The 17,680-nt window shown below is 60.0% G+C and overlaps 1 protein-coding gene across 1 annotated transcript in view; it reads right to left on the reverse strand.

The window, feature by feature from the left end:
- Positions 1 to 272, reverse strand: part of LOC125449567 (palmitoyltransferase ZDHHC5-like) — an 11,733-nt gene extending 11,461 nt beyond the window's left edge. Inside the window, exon 1 of the mRNA XM_059642904.1 lies at positions 202 to 272. Within this exon, the coding sequence (XP_059498887.1) occupies positions 202 to 272 (71 nt within the window). The remainder of the gene's footprint in view (positions 1 to 201) is intronic.
- Between the last annotated feature and the right edge of the window lie 17,408 nt (positions 273 to 17,680).

The raw sequence follows: 17,680 nt of genomic DNA on the forward strand, positions 1-17,680 counted from the left end.
CCCCACCCTTCACCCGGGGGTCAGAGGTCACCTCTATACCCCCCCCCCGCCACCCTTCACCCTTCACTACACACCTGGGGGGGGTCAGAGGGCGTCCCGGGGCCTTCCCACCCACACTGAAGCCGGCGCGGGGGGCGGGGGGGGTTCACAGAGTATGCCCTCAGCCTCACCGAGCCCGGGGGGGGGGGGGGGGGCACCAACCTGTTGTACATGTCGGCCATCATTTCCACCTCCAGCTCGGCTGCCAACTGCTGCGCCTTGAGGGGGTCCATAGCCAGGGGGAGGGCAACCTCACGGTCAAGGTCCAAGTCCCTGCTTTGGGGCGGGGGGGGGGGGGGTTGAGAAAGAGAGAGGCAATGAGCAAAAACACAGGAGAGAAGCCTAAAGGCAGGGCAGCGTGGTTTTATAAACATGTCGAGACTGATCATTATAGACACTCACTCTCCCTCCTCCTCCTCACATGAGTTGTCCTCCTGCTGTGGGACAATAAAGAGCATTGAAAAAAAAAGTGGTCACACCCTCTCGAATCATTTTTAATTCCGGCGCCACCGTGAGTTTTACTTCATCAGCCCCACCCCAAATTTGAAGCTCTTTGCCTCACAGAGCGTCCGGAAAGAAAAAAAAAACAAAAATTTCATCAACGTTTCCGGAAGCCCCGTCAATTAAACTTTATTGAAACGCCGCCTCCGGCATCAGCGCGGCCGCCGTCGCCATCTTTGTGAGGGGCGGCGTCTTCCCCGACCCCAACGTAATTTGCTGTCGCGGCTCTGACCCGCACAAAGGTGGCTCCCGATCAAGGCCTTTGTCGGCCGGGATGGGGCGGTATGCGCCCATTGCTGACGAGGGGGATGAGGCGAGCGCGGACAAGAGTAAACCACCAACCGTTCAACTCGACCTCCCTCAGCAGCGCCGGTCGGAGTCCTGTGGCTAATCTCAGCTGAAGCAAAACCTCCAGCCCCTCCCCACTCTCACAACTTTCTGCTTAAAGGTACACTGCGCCACAAACATACAATTTTACAACAAGAGGTTGAATTTTTTCATTTTCCTGCACAGCTCATCCTCCCCAATCGAGTGGCTCATCCTTCACTCCTGAAAACCGACGAGGGTGTGTGGTGACAGACTATTCGGCAATGGGAGGCCTCACCCGGAGCTTTTTCACTTCCATTTGCCCACCACAATCCCCCCCCAATCCACCAACGACCCCGAGCATTCTCTGCCCTTCATTAAAGTCATGGATCATCTGTTTGTGTTTCAAATTCCACGTTCCATGCTACAGTCCTCCTCCCCGAACCCCTCCGCACATCTCCTGCTGAAATAGGACCATCTATTTCTACCTGAAAAATATACAATGACCCCCTTCTCCTCTGCCCTTCCTCAAGAGGAAATATTCTTTCCACGCAGTAGGCCGCAGCACGACTGATCGAGCTGGTGGGGTCCGAAAGGACATGGCTGGGTCTGCGGCAGGTGGTGAGGGAGCCACCAAGAGGGGAACAACACATTTTGACCTCAATCTGCCGGCTGCAGATGCATCTGTCCATGACAGTATCGGTGAGAGTGAGCATCGCACAGGCCTTGTGGAGATGGAAGTCCCGCCGTCACATTGAGAATAACCTCCCATCGTGTTGTGTGGCATTATCACCGTGCTCAATGGGACAGACTTCGCACAGAGCTAGCAGCACAGACTGGGCATCCACGAGGCGCTGTGGGCCATGAACAGCAGCAGAACTGTACTCCAGCACAATCTGTAACCTCACGGGCCGGCATATCCCCCACTCAACCATTACCATCAGGCCAGGGGATCAGCCCTGGTTCAATGGAGAGTGCAGGAGGAGGAGGAGGCATACCTGAAGATGAGGCATTGACCTGGTGAAGCCACCAAACAGGACTACTTACACACCAAACAGCGAAAGCAGCAGCAAGTGATAGAGAAGAGCTGAGCGATCCCACAACCAAATGGTTCAGATCTAAGCTCTGTAGTTCTGCCACATCCAGTCATGAATGGTGGTGGATAATTAAACAGCTCACTGGGGGAGGTGGTTCCACAAATATTCCCATCCTCAATGATGGAAGAGCCCAGCACATCAGTGCAAAAGGTAAGGCTGAAGCTTTCGCAGCAATCGTCAGCCAGAAGTGCTGAGTGGATGATCCCTCTCGGCCTCCCCCAGTAGTCCCCAGAATTACAGATACCAGACTTCAGCAAATTCACTTCACCCCACGAGATATCAGGAATCAGTGAGAGACACTGGACACTGCAAGGGCTACGGTCCCTGACAACATTCCCGTAGTAGGACTGAAGGCTTGTGCTCCAGAACTTGCTGCTCCCCCTAACCAAGCTGTTCCACTACAGTTACAGCACTGGGATCTACCCGACGGGGTGGGAAATTGCCCCGATGCGAATGCCCAGGCTTGTGCGCACTACTAGCAAGTTACATCTGTGTAGCACAAATTCCAAACAATGACCATCACCAACAGGGGACAATGTAACCACTGCGGTGTCGACAAACAGGAGGCTGGAAGAACACAGCACACCAGGCAGTATCTGGAGGAAAGGAGCAGTCAACATTTCAGGTATAACCCTTCCTCGGGAGCGTTCAGGAACTGCCTTGGCTTCCAGCACCTGCAGGTTCTTCTTTGCCTCCAATCGACCCACTGCCCCCTGATGTTCAGTGGCGTTACCATCACTAAATCCCTCACTGACAACATCCTGGGGGTCACCAGTCATCAGAGACTGAACATAAACACAGCGGCTACAAGAGGCTGGAAATCCTGCGATGAGTAAGAGTGTAAGAGTACGCCATTCAGCCCATTGAATCTGCCCCACCGTTCCACGAGATCATGGCTAATCTCACAATCCTCTTCTGTTTTCCTTTTCCCCGTTCACTCTTGGTGGTCATTCTGATTAAACATCCCTCTCAGCCTTGAATTGAGTTAATCTCCCAGCTTCTGCAGCTTTGTGTGACAAAGAATTCCACAGAGACACTCACCTCTGAGAAAACGAACTCTCCTTGTTCCAGACTTAAATGTGCGACCCCTTATTTCTGAGATGGTCCCTCTAGTCCTAGACATTCCCAGAAGGGTAAACCCACCCTTCCACATCCCCCTCCTGTCAAGTCTCCGCTGTTTCAATACAGTCGCTTCTCAACCTTCTCATCTCCAACAAGTACAGATTCAACCTCTCCTCCCTCCATACCTGGTTTCAACTCAGTAACTCCCGTCCTGTCTCCCCGACAAAGCCTGTCCCACCATCTGCAAGGCACAAGGCAGGAGTCGGATGGAATACCCCCCACTTGCCCCTGGATGGGGGCAGCTCCAACAACACTCAGAAAGCCCGACACCATCCAGGACGAAGCAGTACCCCCCCAACAACGGCTCGATCAACACCACATCTGCAAACATCCCGCTCCCTCTCCCCTCAGTCGCAGCAGTGTGTACCATCTACAAGGTGCTCTGCAGAAGTTCACCAAAGACCCTCAGGCAGCACCTTCCAAACCCCACGACCCACTTCCATCCAGAAGGACAAGGGGCAGCAGGTACATGGGACCCCCACCCCCTGCACGTTCCCCTCCGAGCCGCTCCCCATGCCAACTTGGGAAATATATCGGCCGTTCAGTGTCGCTGGGTCAGAATCCCTGGAATTCCCTCCCTGAGGGGACACTGTGGGTCAACCCACAGCACAGGGACTGCAGCGGTTCGAGGGGGCAGCTCACCCCGCCGAACCTTCTCAAGGCGGGGGGGGGGACTAGGGACGGGGCAGGGGCCCAGCCAGCGATGCCGATTTTCCACGAACAAAGTTTTGTAAAGGTCTGAAGAGGTGAGATTTGGTGAGTGGGAGGGAGCCTAGCAGATCCCTCAAACTGAGGAGTGGGCTGTGAAAGTCTGATAGAGCCAGGGGTGTCCTACTCCTGGGACTCTGTGTGTGAGAGAAGGTGATAAATATTGATTCAGGCCTGAGGCAGTGGGAATGGATTGGCATTGTGCAGGGTGTACACCAGATAAATGAGGAAGGCAAAGAGAAATTTTTGCATTTATTGGTAAAGAACTGGAGTATTGTGAACGAAGCTGGTCCCTTCACTTGAGATTAAAAGGCTGTCTTGGATGCTGATCTCGGGGTGAGGACTTACCTGTCACAAGGGGAGAGTTTGAGTCATAGATTCCCTACAGTGTGAGAGCAGGCTATTCGGCCCCTCTAAAGACCATCCTACCGAGACCCAGCCCCTCTATCCCTGCATTTATCCACAACGAAGCCACCTAGCCTGAATATTATGAGTAACTTAGCATTGCCAATCTTCAGGTTGTGGGAGGAAACACACAGAGAGAACATACAAACTCCACACAGCCTGGGATGGAGCCAGGGTCCCTGGTGCTGTGAGTTAACCGCTGTGCCACCATAATATGGGCCCGTAATTTCTGGAGATTAGAGGATGGCGAGGAAATCTAGTTGACGTACATAAAATGCGAAAGGGGATGGACAAAATAGAAACGATGTTTCCTTGAGGGGCAAAGTAAAGCAAGAGACCATCATCTTAATGTAAGGGAAGGTGGATTTAAAGGAGAGAGGCAGAGAAATTACTCAAAGGGTCTGTGGAATTCGCCGCCCCGGGGGACAGTGGCAGCTCAATTGAAGGAGGAGGGAGACTGACTGTTAATTGAGAGCGAGTTAAAGGGGGGGCTCAGGAAAGTGGAAGTGAGGTGAGATCAGCCGTGATAGTATTGAATGTTGGAGCGGGGGTTTGAGGGACTGAATGGCCCCTCCCTGCCCTGAGCACTAACGTCCTTGTGTACAGTGTGTGTGTGTGTGTGTGTGTGTGTGTGTGTGTGTGAGACAGTGTGAGAGTGTGTGTGTGTGTGTGTGTATGTGAGAGAGAGAGAGTGAGTGAGTGTGTGTGTGTATGTGAGAGTGATTCTGAGTGAGTGTGTGTGTGTGTATGTGTGATGGTGTGAGTGTGTGTGTGTGAGTGTGTGCGTGTGTGTGTGTGTGAGAGAGAGAGAGTGAGTGAGTGTGTCTATGTGAGAGTGATTCTGAGTGAGTGTGTGTGTGTGTGTGTGTGTATGTGTGACAGTGTGAGTGTGTGTGTGTGTGAGTGAGAGAGAGAGAGTGAGTGAGTGTATGTATGTGAGAGTGATTCTGAGTGAGTGTGTGTGTATGTGTGTGTGTGTGTGACAGTGTGACTGTGTGTGTGTGTGTGTGTGTGTGTGTGTGTGTGTGTGTATGTGAGAGAGAGAGAGTGAGTGAGTGAGTGTATGTATGTGAGAGTGATTCTGAGTGAGTGTGTGTGTATGTGTGTGTGTGTGACAGTGTGACAGTGTGTGTGTGTGACTGTGTGTGTGTGTGTGTGTGTGTGTGTGTGTGTGTGTGTGTGTGTGTGTGTGTGTGTGTGTGTGTGTAAAGCGTGGTGAGGGGAGGCTGAGGAATGGAACTGTGGTGTGTGCGAGGGGGATGTGACGGAGCCGGAGTGCTCCACCCGACAGAGCGAGGAGACAGAGGAGCCTGACAGTCCCTCCTGGCAAGCTGACTGCTGGTGACAGCACACGCCCCTGCCATCGCCCAGAGCCCTGTCCCCGGGCAGCCGCCCGCCCGGCACCTCCACGCTCCCCGTCACCCTCCCCGTCACCCTCCCCGTCTCCCTCCCCGTCACCCTCCCCGTCACCCTCCCCGTCTCCCTCCCCGTCTCCCTCCCCGTCTCCGTCCCCGTCTCCCTCCCCGTCTCCCTCCCCATCTCCGTCCCCGTCTCCCTCCCCGTCTCCGTCCCCGTCTCCCTCCCCGTCTCCCTCCCCATCTCCGTCCCCGTCTCCCTCCCCGTCTCCGGCCCCGTCTCCGTCCCCGTCTCCCTCCCCGTCTCACTCCCCGTCTCTGTCCCCGTCTCCCTCCCCGTCTCCCTCCCCGTCTCCCTCCCCGTCTCCCTCCCAGTCTCCCTCCCTGTCTCCCTCCCAGTCTCCCTCCCCGTCTCCCTCCCCGTCTCCCTCCTCGTCTCCCTCCCCGTCTCCGTCCCCGTCTCCCTCCCAGTCTCCCTCCCCGTCTCCCTCCCCGTCTCCGTCCCCGTCTCCGTCCCCGTCTCCCTCCCCGTCTCCCTCCCCGTCTCCGTCCCCGTCTCCCTCCCAGTCTCCCTCCCCGTCTCCCTCCCCGTCTCCGTCCCCGTCTCCGTCCCCGTCTCCCTCCCCGTCTCCCTCCCAGTCTCCCTCCCTGTCTCCCTCCCAGTCTCCCTCCCCGTCTCCCTCCCCGTCTCCCTCCTCGTCTCCCTCCCCGTCTCCGTCCCCGTCTCCCTCCCAGTCTCCCTCCCCGTCTCCCTCCCCGTCTCCGTCCCCGTCTCCGTCCCCGTCTCCGTCCCCGTCTCCCTCCTCGTCTCCGTCCCCGTCTCCCTCCCCGTCTCCCTCCCCGTCTCCCTCCTCGTCTCCCTCCCCATCTCCCTCCCGGTCCCTCCAGCGAACGTGTGGATTCCAGAGGCGGGGACACCGCGGCACAGCCAGGGGACGGGGAGGTGATGGGAATCCCTGCCCCTCTCTGCGGTGCCTCAGCTTGGACCCGCGCTCCACCTTCCATTTCCAGGAGGGACCATGTGCAACGTCACCGTCGACACACACCCGCAGCCCCTCGCTCCCTCCACACGTCATCACGCTCCCCTCACTCCACTCTCCCCTCACTCCACCCTCCACTCACTCCACTCTCCCCTCACTCCACTCTCCCCTCACTCCACCCTCCACTCACTCCACTCTCCCCTCACTCCACTCTCCCCTCACTCCACTCTCCACTCACTCCACCCTCCTCTCACTGCACTCTCCTCTAACTCCATCCTCCCCTCAGTCCACCCTCCCCTCACTACACTCTCCCGACACTCCACTCTCCCCTCACTCCACGGTCCTCTCAATCCACTCTCCCCTCACTACACTCTCCCCACACTCCACTCTCCCCTCACTCCACGGTCCTCTCAATCCACTCTCCCCTCACTACACTCTCCCCTCACTCCACTCTCCCCTCACTCCAAACTCCCCTGACTACACTCGCCCCTCACTCCACGCTCCCCTCACTCCACTCTCCCCTCACGACACTCTCCCCTCACTCCACGCGCCGCTCACTCCACGATCCCCTCACTCCACTCTCCCCTCACTCCACACTACCCTCACTCCACGCTCCCCTCACTCCACTCTCCCCTCAGTCCACGCTCCCCTCACTCCACTCTCCCCTCACTCCACTCTCTCCTCACTCCACGCTCCCCTCACTCCACACTCCCCACAATCCACTCTCCCCTCAATCCACTCTCCCCTCACTACACTCTCCCCTCACTCCACGCGCCCCTCACTCCACACTTCCCTCAATCCACTCTCCCCTCACCCCACTCTCCCCTCAGTCCACGCTCCCCTCACTCCACTCTCCCCTCACTCCACTCTCCCCTCACTGCACGCGCCCCTCACTCCACTCTCCCCTCACCCCACTCTCCCCTCAGTCCACGGTCCCCTCACTCCACGTTCCCCCCACTCCACGTTCCCCTCACTCCACTCTCCCCTCAATCCACTCTCCCCTCACTACACTCTCCCCTCACTCCACGCGCCCCTCACTCCACACTCCCCTCACTCCACTCTCCCCTCACCCCACTCTCCCCTCAGTCCACGGTCCCCTCACTCCAAACTCCCCTCACTCCACGGTCCCCTCACTCCACTCTCCCCTCACTCCACAGTCCCCTCACTCCACTCTCCCCTCACTCCACGTTCCCCTCACTCCACACTCCCCTCACTCCACTCTCCCCTCACTCCACTCTCCCCTCACTCCACCCTCCACTCACTCCACTCTCCCCTCACTCCACTCTCCCCTCACTCCACTCTCCACTCACTCCACCCTCCTCTCACTGCACTCTCCTCTAACTCCATCCTCCCCTCAGTCCACCCTCCCCTCACTACACTCTCCCCACACTCCACTCTCCCCTCACTCCACGGTCCTCTCAATCCACTCTCCCCTCACTACACTCTCCCCACACTCCACTCTCCCCTCACTCCACGGTCCTCTCAATCCACTCTCCCCTCACTACACTCTCCCCTCACTCCACTCTCCCCTCACTCCAAACTCCCCTGACTACACTCGCCCCTCACTCCACGCTCCCCTCACTCCACTCTCCCCTCACGACACTCTCCCCTCACTCCACGCGCCCCTCACTCCACGATCCCCTCACTCCACTCTCCCCTCACTCCACACTACCCTCACTCCACGCTCCCCTCACTCCACTCTCCCCTCAGTCCACGCTCCCCTCACTCCACTCTCCCCTCACTCCACTCTCTCCTCACTCCACGCTCCCCTCACTCCACACTCCCCACAATCCACTCTCCCCTCAATCCACTCTCCCCTCACTACACTCTCCCCTCACTCCACGCGCCCCTCACTCCACACTTCCCTCAATCCACTCTCCCCTCACCCCACTCTCCCCTCAGTCCACGCTCCCCTCACTCCACTCTCCCCTCACTCCACTCTCCCCTCACTGCACGCGCCCCTCACTCCACTCTCCCCTCACCCCACTCTCCCCTCAGTCCACGGTCCCCTCACTCCACGTTCCCCCCACTCCACGTTCCCCTCACTCCACTCTCCCCTCACCCCACTCTCCCCTCACTCCACGCGCCCCTCACTCCACACTCCCCTCACTCCACTCTCCCCTCACCCCACTCTCCCCTCAGTCCACGGTCCCCTCACTCCAAACTCCCCTCACTCCACGGTCCCCTCACTCCACTCTCCCCTCACTCCACAGTCCCCTCACTCCACTCTCCCCTCACTCCACGTTCCCCTCACTCCACACTCCCCTCACTCCACTCTCCCCTCACCCGACTCTCCCCTCAGTCCACGGTCGCCTCACTCCACGCTCCTCTCAATCCACGCTCCCCTCACTCCACACTCCCCTCACTCCACAGTCCCCTCTCTCCACTCTCCCCTCACTCCACAGTCCCCTCACTCCATGCTCCCTCACTCCACTCGCTCCTCACTCCACGCTTCCCTCACTCTACTCTCGCCTCACTCCAACCTCCCCTCACTCCACTCTCCCCTCACGCCAACCTCCCCTCACTCCACTCTCCCCTCACTCCACTGCCTCTCACTCCACTCTCCCCTCAATTCACGCTGCCCTCACTCCACTCTCCCCTCATTCCACGCTCCCCTCAGTCCACTCTCCCCTCACTCCACGCTCCTCTCAATCCACACTCCCCTCATTCCACTCTCCCCTCAGTCCACGCTCCCCTCACTCCACGCTCCCCTCACTCCACGCTCCCCTCACTCCACTCTCCCCTCACTCCACGCTCCCCTCACCCCACTCTCCCCTCACTCCACTCTCCCCTCAGTCCACGCTCCCCTCACTCCACTCTCCCCTCACTCCACGCTCCTCTCAATCCACGCTCCCCTCACTGCACTCTCTCCTCACTCCACGCTCCCCTCACTCCACGGTCCCCTCACTCCACGCTCCTCTCAATCCACACTCCCCTCAGTCCACGCTCCCGTTACTCCACTCTCCCCTCACTCCACTCTCCCCTCACTCCACGCTCCCCTCACTCCACGCTCCCCTCACTCCACGCTCCTCTCAATCCACTCGCCCCTCACTCCACGCTCCCCTAACTCCACAGTCCCCTCACTTCACTCTCCTCTCACTCCACTCTCCCCTCAATCCACGCTCCCCTCAGTCCATTCTCCCCTCACTCCACGCTCCTCTCATCCACTCTCCCCTCACTCCACTCTCCCCTCACTCCATGCACCCCTCACTCCATGCTCCTGTCAATCCACTCTCCCCTCAATCCACGCTCCCCTGACGCCACTCTCCCCTCACTCCACGCTCCCCTCAGCCCACTCTCCCCTCACTCCACACTCCCCTCAGTCCACGCTCCCCTCACTCCACTCTCCCCTCAATCCACGGTCCCCTCAGTCCATTCTCCCCTCATTCCACGCTCCTCTCAATCCACTCTCCCCTCACTCCACTCTCCCCTCACTCCATGCTCCCCTCACTCCATGCTCCTGTCAATCCACTCTCCCCTCACTCCACTCTCCCCTCAATCCACGATCCCCTGACTCCACTCTCCCCTCACTCCACGCTCCCCTCAGTCCACTCTCCCCTCACTCCACACTCCCCTCACTCCACAGTCCCCTCACTCCACTCTCCCCTCACTCCATGCTCCCATCACTCCACGCTCCCCTCAGTCCACTCTCCCCTCACTCCACAGTCCCCTCACTCCACTCTCCCCTCAATCCACGCTCCCCTCACTCCACGCTCCCCTCAGTCCACTCTCCCCTCACTCCACAGTCCCCTCACTCCACTCTCACCTCACTCCACAGTCCCCTCACTCCATGCTCCACTCACTCCACGCTTCCCTCACTCCACTCTCCCCTCACTCCACTCTCCCCTCACTCCACGCTCCTCTCAATCCACTCTCCCCTCACTCCACGCTCCCCTCACTCCACGCTCCCCTCAGTCCACTCTCCCCTCACTCCACAGTCCCCTCACTCCACGCTCCCCTCACTCCACTCTCCCCTCCCTCCATGCTCCTGTCAATCCACTCTCCCCTCAATCCAGGCTCCCCTCACTCCATGCTCCCCTCACTCCATGCTCCCCTCACTCCACGCTCCCCTCACTCCACAGTCCCCTCACTCCACTCTCACCTCACTCCACAGTCCCCTCACTCTATGCTCCCCTCACTCCATGCTCCCCTCACTCCACTCGCTGCTCACTCCACGCTTCCCTCACTCCATGCTCCCCTCACTCCACTCTCCCCTCAATCCACTCTCCCCTCACTACACTCTCCCCTCACTCCACGCGCCCCTCACTCCACACTCCCCTCACCCCACTCTCCCCTCAGCCCACGGTCCCCTCACTCCAAACTCCCCTCACTCCACGGTCCACTCACTCCACTCTCCCCTCACTCCGCAGTCCCCTCACTCCACTCTCCCCTCACTCCACGTTCCCCTCACTCCACACTCCCCTCACTCCACTCTCCCCTCAGCCCACGGTCCCCTCACTCCAAACTCCCCTCACTCCACGGTCCACTCAATCCACTCTCCCCTCACTCCACTCTCCCCTCACTCCACTCTCCCCTCACTCCACTCTCCCCTCACTCCACGTTCCCCTCACTCCACTCTCCCCTCACTCCACAGTCCCCTCACTCCACTCTCCCCTCACTCCACGTTCCCCTCACTCCACACTCCCCTCACTCCACTCTCCCCTCACCCCACTCTCCCCTCAGTCCACGGTCCCCTCACTCCACGCTCCACTCAATCCACGCTCCCCTCACTCCACACTCCCCTCACTCCACAGTCCCCTCTCTCCACTCTCCCCTCACTCCACAGTCCCCTCTCTCCACTCTCCCCTCACTCCACATTCCCCTCACTCCAACCTCCCCTCACTCCACTCTCCCCTCACTCCAACCTCCCCTCACTCCACTCTCCCCTCACTCCACTGCCCCTCACTCCACTCTCCCCTCAATCCACGCTGCCCTCACTCCACTCTCCCCTCATTCCACGCTCCCCTCAGTCCACTCTCCCCTCACTCCACGCTCCTCTCAATCCACACTCCCCTCAGTCCACTCTCCCCTCACTGCACGCTCCCCTCACCCCACTCTCCCCTCACAACACTCTCCCCTCAGTCCACGCTCCACTCACTCCACTCTCCCCTCACTCCACTCTCCCCACACTCCAGGCTCCCCTCACTCCACGCTCCCCTCACTCCACTATCCCCTGATTCCACACTCCCCTCACTCCACTCTCCCCTCACTCCACTCTCTCCTCACACCACGCACCCCTCACTCCACTCTCCCCTCACTCCACACTCCCCTCAATCCACAGTCCCCTCACTCCATGCTCCCCTCACTCCACTATCCCCTCAGTCCACGCTCCCCTCACTCCACTCTCCCCTCACTCCACACTCCCCTCACTCCATGCTCCCATCACTCCACGCTCCTCTCAATCCACTCTCCCCTCACTCCACGCTCCTCTCAATCCACACTCCCCTCACTCCACTCTCACCTCACTCCACGCTCCTCTCAGTCCACTCTCCCCTCACTCCACAGTCCCCTCACTCCACTCTCCCCTCACTCCACTCTCCCCTCACTCCACTCTCCCCTCAATCCACGCTCCCCTCAATCCACTCTCCCCTCATTCCACGCTCCCCTCACTCCACTCTCCCCTCACTCCACACTCCCCTCACTCCACAGTCCCCTCACTCCACTCTCACCTCACTCCACAGTCCCCTCACTCCACGTTCCCCTCACTCCACTCTCCCCTCACTCCACGCTCCTCTCAATCCACTCTCCCCTCACTCCCCTCTCCCCTCACTCCACACTCCCCTCACTCCACTCTCCCCGCACTCCACGCTCCTCTCAATCCACGCTCCCCTCACTCCACTCTCCCCTCACTCCACGCTCCCCTCAGTCCACTCTCCCCTCACTCCACAGTCCCCTCACTCCACTCTCCCCTCAATCCACGCTCCCCTCACTCCACGCTCCACTCAATCCACTCTCCCCTCACTCCACTCTCCCCTCACTCCATGCTCCCCTCACTCCACGCTCCCCTCACTCCACTCTCCCCTCACTCCACGCTCCCCTCACTCCACTCTCCCCTCACTCCACACTCCCCTCACTCCATGCTCCCATCACTCCACGCTCCTCTCAATCCACTCTCCCCTCACTCCACGCTCCTCTCAATCCACACTCCCCTCACTCCACTCTCACCTCACTCCACGCTCCTCTCAGTCCACTCTCCCCTCACTCCACAGTCCCCTCACTCCACTCTCCCCTCACTCCACTCTCCCCTCACTCCACTCTCCCCTCAATCCACGCTCCCCTCAATCCACTCTCCCCTCATTCCACGCTCCCCTCACTCCACTCTCCCCTCACTCCACACTCCCCTCACTCCACAGTCCCCTCACTCCACTCTCACCTCACTCCACAGTCCCCTCACTCCACGTTCCCCTCACTCCACTCTCCCCTCACTCCACGCTCCTCTCAATCCACTCTCCCCTCACTCCCCTCTCCCCTCACTCCACACTCCCCTCACTCCACTCTCCCCGCACTCCACGCTCCTCTCAATCCACGCTCCCCTCACTCCACTCTCCCCTCACTCCACGCTCCCCTCAGTCCACTCTCCCCTCACTCCACAGTCCCCTCACTCCACTCTCCCCTCAATCCACGCTCCCCTCACTCCACGCTCCACTCAATCCACTCTCCCCTCACTCCACTCTCCCCTCACTCCACTCTCCCCTGAATCCACGCTCCCCTCACTCCACACTCCCCTCACTCCACAGTCCCCTCTCTCCACTCTCCCCTCACTCCACAGTCCCCTCTCTCCACTCTCCCCTCACTCCACATTCCCCTCACTCCAACCTCCCCTCACTCCACTCTCCCCTCACTCCAACCTCCCCTCACTCCACTCTCCCCTCACTCCACTGCCCCTCACTCCACTCTCCCCTCAATCCACGCTGCCCTCACTCCACTCTCCCCTCATTCCACGCTCCCCTCAGTCCACTCTCCCCTCACTCCACGCTCCTCTCAATCCACACTCCCCTCAGTCCACTCTCCCCTCACTGCACGCTCCCCTCACCCCACTCTCCCCTCACAACACTCTCCCCTCAGTCCACGCTCCACTCACTCCACTCTCCCCTCACTCCACTCTCCCCACACTCCAGGCTCCCCTCACTCCACGCTCCCCTCACTCCACTATCCCCTGATTCCACACTCCCCTCACTCCACTCTCCCCTCACTCCACTCTCTCCTCACTCTACGCTCCCCTCACTCCACTCTCCCCTCACTCCACACTCCCCTCATTCCACAGTCCCCTCACTCCACTCTCCCCTCACTCCACAGTCTCCTCACTCCATGCTCCCCTCACTCCACTCGCTCCTCACTCCACACTTCCCTCACTCCACGCTCCCCTCACTCCACGCTCCCCTCACTCCACTATCCCCTCAGTCCACGCTCCCCTCACTCCACTCTCCCCTCACTCCACACTCCCCTCACTCCATGCTCCCATCACTCCACGCTCCTCTCAATCCACTCTCCCCTCACTCCACGCTCCTCTCAATCCACACTCCCCTCACTCCACTCTCACCTCACTCCACGCTCCTCTCAGTCCACTCTCCCCTCACTCCACAGTCCCCTCACTCCACTCTCCCCTCACTCCACTCTCCCCTCACTCCACTCTCCCCTCAATCCACGCTCCCCTCAATCCACTCTCCCCTCATTCCACGCTCCCCTCACTCCACTCTCCCCTCACTCCACACTCCCCTCACTCCACAGTCCCCTCACTCCACTCTCACCTCACTCCACAGTCCCCTCACTCCACGTTCCCCTCACTCCACTCTCCCCTCACTCCACGCTCCTCTCAATCCACTCTCCCCTCACTCCCCTCTCCCCTCACTCCACACTCCCCTCACTCCACTCTCCCCGCACTCCACGCTCCTCTCAATCCACGCTCCCCTCACTCCACTCACCCCTCACTCCACGCTCCCCTCAGTCCACTCTCCCCTCACTCCACAGTCCCCTCACTCCACTCTCCCCTCAATCCACGCTCCCCTCACTCCACGCTCCACTCAATCCACTCTCCCCTGAATCCACGCTCCCCTCACTCCACACTCCCCTCACTCCACAGTCCCCTCTCTCCACTCTCCCCTCACTCCACAGTCCCCTCTCTCCACTCTCCCCTCACTCCACATTCCCCTCACTCCAACCTCCCCTCACTCCACTCTCCCCTCACTCCAACCTCCCCTCACTCCACTCTCCCCTCACTCCACTGCCCCTCACTCCACTCTCCCCTCAATCCACGCTGCCCTCACTCCACTCTCCCCTCATTCCACGCTCCCCTCAGTCCACTCTCCCCTCACTCCACGCTCCTCTCAATCCACACTCCCCTCAGTCCACTCTCCCCTCACTGCACGCTCCCCTCACCCCACTCTCCCCTCACAACACTCTCCCCTCAGTCCACGCTCCACTCACTCCACTCTCCCCTCACTCCACTCTCCCCACACTCCAGGCTCCCCTCACTCCACGCTCCCCTCACTCCACTATCCCCTGATTCCACACTCCCCTCACTCCACTCTCCCCTCACTCCACTCTCTCCTCACTCCACGCTCCCCTCACTCCACTCTCCCCTCACTCCACACTCCCCTCAATCCACAGTCCCCTCACTCCACTCTCCCCTCACTCCACAGTCTCCTCACTCCATGCTCCCCTCACTCCACTCGCTCCTCACTCCACACTTCCCTCACTCCACGCTCCCCTCACTCCACGCTCCCCTCACTCCACTATCCCCTCAGTCCACGCTCCCCTCACTCCACTCTCCCCTCACTCCACACTCCCCTCACTCCATGCTCCCATCACTCCACGCTCCTCTCAATCCACTCTCCCCTCACTCCACGCTCCTCTCAATCCACACTCCCCTCACTCCACTCTCACCTCACTCCACGCTCCTCTCAGTCCACTCTCCCCTCACTCCACAGTCCCCTCACTCCACTCTCCCCTCACTCCACTCTCCCCTCACTCCACTCTCCCCTCAATCCACGCTCCCCTCAATCCACTCTCCCCTCATTCCACGCTCCCCTCACTCCACTCTCCCCTCACTCCACACTCCCCTCACTCCACAGTCCCCTCACTCCACTCTCACCTCACTCCACAGTCCCCTCACTCCACGTTCCCCTCACTCCACTCTCCCCTCACTCCACGCTCCTCTCAATCCACTCTCCCCTCACTCCCCTCTCCCCTCACTCCACACTCCCCTCACTCCACTCTCCCCTCACTCCACGCTCCTCTCAATCCACGCTCCCCTCACTCCACTCTCCCCTCACTCCACGCTCCCCTCAGTCCACTCTCCCCTCACTCCACAGTCCCCTCACTCCACTCTCCCCTCAATCCACGCTCCCCTCACTCCACGCTCCCCTCAGTCCACTCTCCCCTCACTCCACAGTCCCCTCACTCCACTCTCCCCTGAATCCACGCTCCCCTCACTCCACACTCCCCTCATTCCACAGTCCCCTCTCTGCACGCTCCCCTCAGTCCACTCTCCCCTCACTCCACGCTCCTCTCAATCCACTCTCCCCTCACTCCACGCTCCCCTCACTCCACGCTCCCCTCACTCCACTCTCCCCTCAATCCACTCTCCCCTCACTCCACTCTCCCCTCAATCCAGGCTCCCCTCACTCCACTCTCCCCTCACTCCATGCTCCCCTCACTCCACTCTCCCCTCACTCCACGCTCCTCTCAATCCACTCTCCCCTCACTCCACGCTCCCCTCACTCCACGCTCCTCTCAATCCACTCTCACCTCACTCCACAGTCCCCTCACTCCACTCGCTGCCCACTCCACGTTTCCCTCACTCCACTCTCCCCTCACTCCACTCTCCCCTCACTCCACACTCCCCTCACTCCACTCTTCCCTCACTCCACGTTCCCCTCACTCCACTCTCCCCTCACTCCACGCTCCTCTCAATCCACTCTCCCCTCACTCCCCTCTCCCCTCACTCCACACTCCCCTCACTCCACTCTTCCCTCACTCCACGTTCCCCTCACTCCACGCTCCTCTCAATCCAATCTCCCCTCACTCCACGCTCCTCTCAATCCACTCTCCCCTCACTCCCCTCTCCCCTCACTCCACACTCCCCTCACTCCACTCTTCCCTCACTCCACGTTCCCCTCACTCCACGCTCCTCTCAATCCAATCTCCCCTCACTCCACGCTCCTCTCAATCCATGCTCCCCTGACTCCACACTCCCCTCACTCCACGCTCCCCTCTGTCCACTCTCCCCTCACTCCACGCTCCTCTCAATCCACGCTCCCCTCACTCCACGCTCCCCTCAGTCCACTCTCCCCTCACTCCACAGTCCCCTCACTCCACTCTCCCCTCACTCCACGCTCCCCTCACTCCACACTCCCCTCACTCCACAGTCCCCTCTCTCCATGCTCCCCTCAGTCCACTCTCCCCTCACTCCACGCTCCTCTCAATCCACTCTCCCCTCACTCCACGCTCCCATCACTCCACGCTCCCCTCAGTCCACTCTCCCCTCACTCCACAGTCCCCTCACTCCACGCTCCTCTCAATCCACTCTCCCCTCACTCCAAGCTCCTCTCAATCCACGCTCCCCTCACTCCACGCTCCCCTCACTCCAAGCTCCCCTCAGTCCACTCTCCCCTCACTCCACAGTCCCCTCACTCCACTCTCCCCTCACTCCACGCTCCCCTCACTCCACACTCCTCTCAATCCACTCTCCCCTCACTCCACAGTCCCCTCTCTCCACGCTCCCCTCAGTCCACTCTCCCCTCACTCCACGCTCCTCTCAATCCACTCTCCCCTCACTCCACGCTCCCCTCAGTCCACTCTCCCCTCACTCCACAGTCCCCACACTCCACGCTCCTCTCAATCCACTCTCCCCTCACTCCACGCTCCCCTCACTCCATGCTCCCCTCACTCCACTCTCCCCTCACTCCACGCTCCCCTCAGTCCACTCTCCCCTCACTGCACGCTCCTCTCAATCCACTCTCCCCTCACTCCACGCTCCCCTCACTGCACGCTCCCCTCAGTCCACTCTCCCCTCACTCCACAATCCCCTCACTCCACTCTCCCCTCACTCCACGCTCCCCTCACTCCACACTCCCCTCACTCCAACCTCCCCTCACTCCATGCTTCCCTCACTTCACGCTGCTCTCAATCCACTCTCCCCTCTCTCCATTCTCCCCTCAATCCACGC

The sequence above is a fragment of the Stegostoma tigrinum genome, chromosome 46 (genome assembly GCF_030684315.1).
Source record: "Stegostoma tigrinum isolate sSteTig4 chromosome 46, sSteTig4.hap1, whole genome shotgun sequence".
NCBI classification, from domain to species: Eukaryota; Metazoa; Chordata; class Chondrichthyes; order Orectolobiformes; family Stegostomatidae; genus Stegostoma; species Stegostoma tigrinum.